Source organism: Oratosquilla oratoria, chromosome 41 (assembly GCF_046742065.1).
Source record: "Oratosquilla oratoria isolate Oo_2021 chromosome 41, ASM4674206v1, whole genome shotgun sequence".
NCBI classification, from domain to species: Eukaryota; Metazoa; Arthropoda; class Malacostraca; order Stomatopoda; family Squillidae; genus Oratosquilla; species Oratosquilla oratoria.
The window spans coordinates 20,848,674-20,859,297 of record NC_134817.1 but is presented as its reverse complement, the minus strand read 5'-3'; the positions used below and the strand labels follow the sequence as shown (position 1 = coordinate 20,859,297).

The 10,624-nt window shown below is 41.0% G+C and overlaps 1 protein-coding gene across 1 annotated transcript in view; it reads right to left on the bottom strand.

Moving 5' to 3' along the window:
- Positions 1-4,625: 4,625 nt before the first annotated feature.
- Positions 4,626-10,624, bottom strand: part of Polr2A (RNA polymerase II subunit RpII215) — a 22,100-nt gene continuing 16,101 nt past the window's right edge. Inside the window, exons 10-11 of the mRNA XM_076178164.1 lie at positions 7,741-7,903; positions 4,626-7,059 (exon numbers count right to left, since the gene is read on the bottom strand). Coding sequence (XP_076034279.1) covers positions 4,928-7,059; positions 7,741-7,903 — 2,295 coding nt within the window. The 3' untranslated portion in view covers positions 4,626-4,927. The remainder of the gene's footprint in view (positions 7,060-7,740; positions 7,904-10,624) is intronic.

The window sequence follows — 10,624 nt, the reverse complement described above, 5'->3', positions numbered from 1 at the left end:
AATGAGCTTTGACTAACTTGTAATAAATGTTTTCCTAAAAACTAACCTAACCTAACCTAACTTGACTAATTTGTAATAAATGTTTTCTTAAAAATTGTTTTATGCTCACTTGTTTTATTTTCATACAAAGTAGCCCAGCACGTGATCCAAAGACCAAGGTGAATACTCAAGGATATATTAGATTTCATTGTCAGCATGTTTGTTATTTATTTCAATTATTTTTCGTACAAATTAGTTCATATTCTTATTTAGAAACAGAAGCATATTGGCATTTTCATCACTTAAGGATATATATATATATATATATATATATATATATATATATATATATATATATATATATATATATACACACATACATATATGTATGGGTCTTCGTTTGGCGGCACGCGGAATTTTTCGATGAAACTTTCACAATTAATATAGTTCTGTATGCTAATCACATAAATAGCAGTAATTCTTTTGAGAATTAAACAAAATGCCGAAAAAACGGTTTTAATGGTAAAAAAAAAATACCGAGACCTTAGCGGTACATACTTGCTTAAGATAATAAAAAAACAGATCTAAAGAAAATCTAAATATTTCGATCCATATCTCATGGTTGACATCACACATCATGTAGAAGCATCACCCCTACTACAACCCAAGTACCTTAAACTATCCACTTTCTACAGGATCTCCCTTAATACTTCCAGACTGCTGCCACTTTCTCCCCTTGCACATCTCATCACCTTTTACCCACATTTATCTTCAACTTTATTCCTTGTGACACCTCCCCACACTCTGTCACACCTCCCCAAACTCTGTCACTAATTTCTTCAATCCCTCCTCTGTTCCTGCTACAAACGCAGTGACGTCAGCCAAAAACACTGGCTTATCTCCCACTTCTCTTCATTTTCTTTAACCATATCCAATCCCCGACCCACTACCCTTGCATTTACTTCTCGCACCCCATCCATGTATAAATTGAACAGCCAAGGTGACATAACACATCTCTGACGAAATCCCACCTTTACCTCAAACCACTCACTCTCCATTTCTAATCCCAACACAAGCTCTACCACTCTCGTAAAACCTCTTGACTGCTCTTAGCAGCTTTCTTCCTATTCCATACATCTGCAATACCTTCCATAGTGCCTTTCTGCCTACCCTGTCATAAGCCTTTTCAAAATCCATAATAGCCCAAAAAACATCCTTACCTTTTCCTAAAGCTTTCTCACATATTTGTCTTACCACAAAAATCTGATCTACATGACCCCTACCTGTCCTAAACCCACACAGTTCCTCACCAATTACTCCCTCTGCTCCTCCTACTCCTCTCAAGACCCTCCTATAAGCCTTCCCAACTACACTTAACAAGCTGATCCCTCTCAAACTACTACACTCACACTTGTCTCTTTTCCTTTGTAAAGTGAAACTATACAGGCACTTCTCCAGTCCTATGGCACTCTACCCTCTCTTAAACAAACATTATATAACCTCACCAGCCAGTCCATTATCACTGTATCTCATTTTTTCAGACATTCTGTATGACATCCATCCAACTCAGGTGCCTTACCTGCTTTCATCATCTTAACACCTGCCTTCACTTCATCATTCTTTATTTCTCCTCCATTTTCTTCACTCATCACGGTCTTTTTCATAGTGCTTCCCACTGCAACTATCTTTCCCTCCCTATCCTACTTCAAATTTAGCAACTCACTAAAATACTCTGCACTCTTACTGCCTTCTCTTTCATTATCATCTCTCCATCTGCACCTTTTACCTTTTCTTCTCTTCTTGATTTGCCCCCTCCTCTCTTAATTTCCTTCCAAAACATCTTTCTATTACTTTCAAATTTTTCTGTCATACTCTTACCCCATTTCACATATGCTTTCCTCTTTGCCTCCTTTATCTTATGATATATATATATATATATATATAAATAAGCAAATGAATGTTGTAACCCATTAGTAAGATTGACTGAATATCCCACTATCAAAGAAAAGATATTTGAAGATATGTATACTGCAATCACTGTGATCCTCTTCAGTGTGGTTTTACAGAGGGTGGATTAACTTAATTATACTAGGAGATACATAAAGGGGACATGGGGAAGTAAGCATACTAGTGTGTGCTTCATTTGAGCGCAAGGCACAGTGACCCCAATGTCAAACTGACCCCAGGTTAAATGTTTGCACAAGAGGAAGTAGGTTCAGATTTGGCCAAACTGGTAATGGCAAATGGGGACCATTCTCCTTATGAAGTATCAAAATTAGGTAGCTGTTTGATCAGGGAGGACTCTAACATATTTTCCTCTGTAGTAATAGTGTGATTTGTAAATCAAATCAGCCTTGTCCCAGTCCATTTGATGATCTAATTCAACAGTATGGAGGAATACTGCTGAATTTTCCTAGGTTATCTAATTGAATTTCTATGCTCCCTGATCGTAGTGGGAAGGTCCCTTCCCGCCTGGCCCCAGTACTCATTAGAGCAGTCTTGGCATGGAATTTTATGGATGCCTGCTGAAACGGCTCTGAAATGTATTGGGGGCCAAACAGGAAGGGGCCTTCCCACTAGGATCAGGGAGCATAAAAATTCTATTAGATACACCCAGGAAAAATCAGTAGTATCTTTCATACTGCTGAATTAAATCACCAAATGGACTGGAACAAGGTTGATTTAATTTACAAATCACACTGTAACTACAGAAGAAAAATTGCCGAGTCCTCCCTGATAAAAAAGAACTACCCATTTTCAATACTTCAAAAGGACAATGGTGCCCCAGTGCCATTACCAGTTTGGCGGTCAACAATATTGTACATCAAGTTGTCTGCCCAGATCTGAACTTACCACCTCTAGTGCAAACATTTGACCTAGGGTCAGTTTGACCTTGGGGTTATCGTGACTTGGGCTCAAACGGACCACACACTATGCTTACTTCCCTATGTCCCCTTTACGTATCTCCTATTTGAATTAACCCACCCTCCATATAACCACACTGAAGAGGATCACAGTGATAGCAATATATCTTCAAATACCTTTCTTTACTCTGATAGTGGGATATTCAATACATATATATATACACGTGTGTGTGGGTATTTACTTAATCATAGTATACAGGAAAGAAGCAATGCTCATTGGGTCCTGTGTGTGTATGTATATGTATGCATGTTTTTGCATTTGTAGAAAGGAAGGCATATATTGGTAGGTGTAGGTCATATCTGCACGAGAGTATGTATGCAAACACATATGCATGTATGTACAGCTACACAGAAAACTATCGTTAGTAGGGGTGTCGAAACATTCGCTAATGAACATAACCTTATGATACCGAAGGGTTGGTATTTCTGGGGCTCGAATTGTTCGAATTCCTTCTGAATGAATATGAATCGAATAATAGTTCCGGAGTTCATATGGATTCACTATGACATGATAATCTTATTTCCGATGGAGACTTCAACTTGTCTCAAATAGTTTCGTTGTTTTGTGTCAAAATGATTAGCGTGATTTACTAACGATAGTTTTCTGTGCAGCTGTACACATATGTATGCATTATGTACCTATGCACGCACGTATGCATGCGAGTACAACAAGAATAGGAGAAAATGCAGCAATAAGCTTGTCATTTTATACCCAAAACAAACCGTAAAGAAGAATAGGCTGAAGCAAGATAATTTCTTTTGATTTCTCCATTAATTATACTTCATATGCTCATCATGTACACTGTAAAGGGGTGAGTGAATCAGAGCATACACCCACACTACAATCACTTACTGTCCCTCCTATCTTAGCACCTTAAGGTGGGAGGGGTTATTCCTGTTGCTGTTCATGTTAAAGGCAATGCAGCAAGGCAGCAGTACTTCCACAGCAGAACCAAACAGCTGAAGCTGGCTTAACCCACTAAGGAAGTTTATGGAGCTGACAAGAACATGTTTTGGGCCATGTCATTTTCCTGCCATTTACAGCCACTTTGCACTCTCATTCTTAATCGTCACTTGTGTCCAATGCCCCTTCTACCTTGTCCATCATCCTTTTATCATACACACATACATATACCAAAGGCTTTTCCCCCCTTACACAGGGAGTAACCAAAAAGAAAAAGGCATAGAAATCACTCCCACCCATTTCATTTCCCATATATTCCACTCCCCTCCCTTGGTAACTTCTCTTTCAAGTTTAAAATATGATAAAAAGGTTATGAAATAACTCGAGAAACTGACCAAAAAGATATTTCACAAGACACACACACACATAAAATGGTTTAAACAAAATCATTGTATACGATTATCACCATTTCCATCCTCATGAAAACAGCACTCAAATTTAGGTGGTGGTTCCACCGAACCCTTAAGATTTTCATTTGCAATCAACCCATAAATTTCAGCTTTAAAACACCAGTATTTGGCTTTATGTTTCGTGAAAATATATTTTCACTGCAGCCTTAATCAAATTAGACAGATCAGAAATGAGGTGTTAGATAGCTGGGAAAAAATAAGGACCCACTGCACCGTTCTGGTGTTATACACACCTTTTCTTACTTATGAGGGGGTGGGGTGGGGACTAGCTAAGTCATTCGTAGAGCATACAGGAAGAATCCATTTTAAATATTCCTGGATAAGGATTTGTAAGATAAAACTCAAAAATTCATCCAAACTTGGATATTTATTATATAAAGACTACATATGATTACACATTCTAATACCCTTACCTAATACAGTGGAACAATAACCTTTTTTTTTTCTTTTTTTGCCTTCTATTTCTTTCCAAAACATATTTAATATAGCGACACACAAGACTGCAGAGCTTATGCTGTCTTGTCTAATCTTTGCTGAAACTGAATATATGCAACTCTTCATAAAATGCTCTTGATGAAATGTTCATCATGGATTATAAATGGCCTTAAAAATAAGTTATAAAATCACACTGCACGGATCAAGCACACCTTCTAGCGCTTGGATTTCTTCTTCTGTTTTCTTCTCTGTTCTTCCTCATCCTCATCAAAGCTCGGGGAATACAAGGGTGAGGTTGGGCTGTAGCCAGGTGTTGTGGGGCTGTATGTTGGGCTTGTGGGTGAATATTTGGGACTACTTGGACTGTATGTTGGACTAGTTGGTGAATACTTGGGGCTTGAGGGGCTGTACTGTGGACTTGAGGGGCTGTATGTGGGTGATGTTGGGGAATATTTGGGGGATGAAGGAGAGTAATTTGGTGATGTTGGGGAATATTTGGGCGATGAGGGTGAATAGGACGGTGATGTTGGGGAGTATGTTGGTGAAGTTGGAGAGTACTTTGGTGAGCTTGGCGAGTAGGATGGTGATCCTGGGGAGTAAGTTGGGCTGGTGGGCGAGTAATTAGGTGAAGTCGGGGAATATTTGGGTGATGATGGGGAATAGGATGGTGATGCTGGTGAGTACTGTGGGGAACTTGGTGAATATGAGGGACTTGTTGGTGAGTAGGATGGGCTGGTTGGGGAATATCCAGGGGAAGATGGAGAATAGTTCGGGGCATAGCTGGGCGAAGTTGGAGAGTAGGACGGTGATGTTGGGGAATAAGATGGACTAGTAGGAGAGTATGATGGAGATGTTGGAGAGTAGCTTGGTGACGTTGGGCTGTAACTTGGGGAAGTTGGGGAGTAAGATGGGGAGGTGGGGGAGTATGAAGGACTTGTGGGGGAGTATGATGGGGATGTTGGGGAATAGGATGGGGATGTTGGAGAGTAAGATGGAGAAGTTGGGGAGTAAGATGGTGATGTTGGGGAATATGAAGGGGATGTTGGGGAGTAGGATGGAGAAGTTGGGGAGTAGGATGGTGATGTTGGGGAATAAGAGGGGCTTGTGGGGGAATACTGCCGAGCAGTAGGGGAATACTGAGGACTTGTCGGGCTGTAAGTTGGAGATGTTGGGGAGTAGCTTGGAGAGGCGGGAGTCATGCTCGGTGACGTAGGTTGATACACGGGCGAAGAAGGAGAGTAGGAGGGTGACATGGCATGTGCTGGGCTGGGAATGTAAGGGCTCATGCCACCTGGTGAACCTGGGCTGCCAGGCTGTGGGGACCATGCTGGGGAATACCCCGGAGACATTCCTGTGGCATCGCTGGCTGCTGCTGGAGAGAATGCAGGTCCACCTGGAGTCATGCCACTTCCTACTCCTGGGGTCCATCCTCCATAGGGTGACATTGAAGGAGTTGCTCCTGAAGCCCACGGTGTTTGAGCAGGCGTCATACCGGTTGTAGGTGATGCTGCTCCAAAGATACCACCACCCATCATCATGCCTGTACCTGGCATAGGTATCTCCATACCAAGTTTACACTTCTCGTCATCCAAGACCAAATCAAATCCACCTGTTCCAATCTTTGGCAACTGACCCAACATAATGTTTTCTGAAACACCACGGATTGGGTCCACTTCTGCACAAGATGCCGCTTCCATAAGCACATCCACAGATTCTTCAAAGGAACATTTCATCAGTGCTCCAGTGTCTTGCCTGTTGATACCGTGACGTGTGATGGCCATCAAGTGACCTTTGCTGGTCATGACGTCACAAAGCAAAGCAAGGTGACGGTAGTTCACGTACAAACCGTAGAACATCAACACAGCATTCATCTCCTTCTCAACACTCTTTCGCACAGCTTCAATGCCCAGAACTTGGAATACTTCTAAAATATCGTTGCTGTAAGTTCTTATGGGATCAACATCTCTCTCTGACAGAACTTTCATTAGTGCGGTACCGTCAGTTTCAAGCAACCATTCTGCAATTGCCTTGAATTCACCTTGCTCGTTTATTTGAATCCTCTTTTTCTCGTCTGTCTGTGGCAAGTGCATGTACACCTTTGTGATGGCTTCAATACCTTGAAGCGTCAAGTCATTCAACATGTTGGCTTCAATACAGCGTAAGAAGGTGTCATCTTCCATCTTGTCAACCTGTTCTTCTGCATCATCATTAAGCTTATCATCTCCCACGATGATACGAATACGCAATACAAGCTTTTCTGCATTGTCATCATTAAAAATGCAGTTCAAATCATCTCCAAATCCTGAATTAATTTTCTGGGAGATCTGTTCCATGGTAAGTTTCTTATCTGTAAAAGAAAACAATTATAAGTTTCAGTATGCACGAAATAATAATCAAATCATGGAACACACAGACCCTTAATCTATATACCAAGTTCATTACTATCATACTCATTCCATTCATTTGTTTCTCTTAAAACCATGAGAAAAATACAATCTATTCCCCAGCAACTTCCCATTAAATGAACAAATCACTGTCATAATTAAAACATTTTCCTCTAATCAAAAGACTTGTACACATGTCCACTTTTTCCAACAGCCTAACCACATGCTTTTATAATTTCCTTTCATTCACTTTTTCCTAGGTTTAACCCCTTCCATACGGTGCCGCCTACGTAGGCGGCATGGGGAGCAAGTGGATACACGAGGCTGCCATATCGGCGTCTTGATTATATTTATTGTAGTTGTCCCTGTGTAACTGACATACTCTCTAAACTGGCTTCATCACATTTTCTATGGTTATCAAAATTCACGGGTGAAAGAGAGAACGATCGATATAAGCGGTGACTATTTTTTATGATGCGAGTATTATGACGCAACATCATACGTCTGGCAGCTAATGCTGCCTGCGAGATTTTGGCCCAGAGTGAAGTGGTTAACCTTGACACCACAAATTAAGGAATCCTTTGAGGATACTTTTATCACACCATTTTTGGAACCCCAAACCCTTCAAAGATTGGTTTTCTTACCTGTCATCTTTTTCCGGTCCAATTCAATACGTAGAAGCCATGGTGAGATACGAGAAACATCAAAGTCTGGCATCTCGTAATAAACATTGACAAACTCTTGATCTTCAGTAATGACAGTGTTCTGCGGATCTGGATCATAGTAGATTGCAGTATTCGAGGTCACCTGAAAGGGACAACAACTTAATAGAATAGTAATAATAACGATGAAAGAGATACAGAGAAAAAAAAAAAAATTAACTTAGCAAATATATCCAGCTTCTACCCAAAACACTAACTTAATGTGAGAGAGAGAGAGAAAGAGAGAAGAGAGAGAGAGAGAGAGAGAGAGAGAGAGAGAGAGAGAGAGAGAGAGAGGGAGATGTATATATATACATACATACATATACCAAGGCTTTTTCCCCCTTCCAATGGAGGTAGCCAAAAAGGGAAAGGCATAAAAACACTCCCACCCATTTCATCCCTAGATACACTCCACACCCCTCCCACCCTCCCTCTCATCTGAGCACCTCCTGGATGACGGGTGTGTGTGTATATATATATATACATATATATATATATATATATATATATGTATATATATATATATATATATATATATATATATATATATATATATATATATATATATATTCGTAAATAGCTGGAGTCCAGGAACCATTATTATGGGAGAAAGCATACGCTGGACTCGACGTTCGTCAATTTATTCCGACGTTTCGAACCCTGTCCGGGGTTCGTCTTCAGGGTAAGACAGTGGTAGCAATGGAAATGTACATAAATAAGAGGAATTTGGTACACTGGGACAGGTCTCCACAGTAACCGTTACAATCCGACGCAGTTAAACCAAATCAAAAACACAAATGAGAAACAAATATAAATAAAACTATAAAATAACAGGTGCAATACTTCCTTGAAAACATTCACCGAGTTTACCATAGAAAAATATGTATATATATATATAAAGAAAATATAGTGAAAGTTGTAAGGATTCACCCCGCTACCGATGGGTCGCACCACTGTGCACTCCCGTGGAACAAATGTCCCGCGTAGCATGTATATCACGAATAAAAGAAATTGGAACAAGAACACAAAATCCATCAATATCATAAACATACAAAAAGGAAGAGTACACATTGAAATAAATAAGAAAAGCAGTATGAAAAAATGCCCCCCAAGATTGGGCATAAAAGCTGTACGACGTGGCATGCCACAACGGTACGCGGAACAAAAGTCATGTAACGCATGCCACCACCGTTAGTAAATTTCATAAATAAATAAAATTACATACATAAAAATGAAAATAAAATGGAATGATACAAAACACATCAAGAAACACACTACCGTCATGTCGAAACAAAAACAAATAAAACACACAACATAAACATATTAAGAAGTAAGCTTCTTCTCCAGCCTATCCTTCGCCCCCTTATAAATTGGGTTTAAAGTGATGCACCTATTGACACTATTATCACCACTTGACCAAGCTTCCAAGAATAACCTGGTGCTTTTTCCACTACCTCCGTATTTCACTTCCGCGTTTTGCCAGTCCATTTCGTGTCCCGTTTCCTCGCAGTGTCTTGAGACGGCCGAACTCATGTCCTTTCTACTAACAGCCCTCTGGTGTTCTATCAGTCTTGTCGCCAATTTCTTGCTCGTTTCCCCAACATAATGTGTCTCGCAGTCCTTGCACCTAATATCGTAAACCACCCCTATTCGGTCCGTTTGGCTCACAGTGTCCTTAATTTTGGTCAGGGCCCTATGTAGAGTGTTCCTCGGTTTGTGTGCTATTTCAACACCGTGTTTCCTTAGCAGTCTGGCCGCTACCTCAGAAGCCCCTTTCAAGTAAGGGACCGTGAACGGCGTCGCGTCCGGTCGTCTGTCGTCCATCCTTCCCCTCTGTTGTCGTGCCGTCCACCTTTTTACCACCGAATTCGGGTAGCCGTTGTCCCTAAATACCTTCTTCAGGTGACTCCTCTCCTTCTTCTTGCTATCTTCCGTGGAACACACCTTTTCCACCCTAGACCACAGAGTCTTAATCACACTTCTGTGGTCTAGGGTGGAAAAGGTGTGTTCCACGGAAGATAGCAAGAAGAAGGAGAGGAGTCACCTGAAGAAGGTATTTAGGGACAACGGCTACCCGAATTCGGTGGTAAAAAGGTGGACGGCACGACAACAGAGGGGAAGGATGGACGACAGACGACCGGACGCGACGCGGGTCACGGTCCCTTACTTGAAAGGGGCTTCTGAGGTAGCGGCCAGACTGCTAAGGAAACACGGTGTTGAAATAGCACACAAACCGAGGAACACTCTACATAGGGCCCTGACCAAAATTAAGGACACTGTGAGCCAAACGGACCGAATAGGGGTGGTTTACGATATTAGGTGCAAGGACTGCGAGACACATTATGTTGGGGAAACGAGCAAGAAATTGGCGACAAGACTGATAGAACACCAGAGGGCTGTTAGTAGAAAGGACATGAGTTCGGCCGTCTCAAGACACTGCGAGGAAACGGGACACGAAATGGACTGGCAAAACGCGGAAGTGAAATACGGAGGTAGTGGAAAAAGCACCAGGTTATTCTTGGAAGCTTGGTCAAGTGATGATAATAGTGTCAATAGGTGCATCACTTTAAACCCAATTTATAAGGGGGCGAAGGATAGGCTGGAGAAGAAGCTTACTTCTTAATATGTTTAAGTTGTGTGTTTTATTTGTTTTTGTTTCGACATGACGGTAGTGTGTTTCTTGATGTGTTTTGTATCATTCCATTTTATTTTCATTTTTATGTATGTAATTTTATTTATTTATGAAATTTACTAACGGTGGTGGCATGCGTTACATGACTTTTGTTCCGCGTACCGTTGTGGCATGCCACGTCGTACAGCTTTT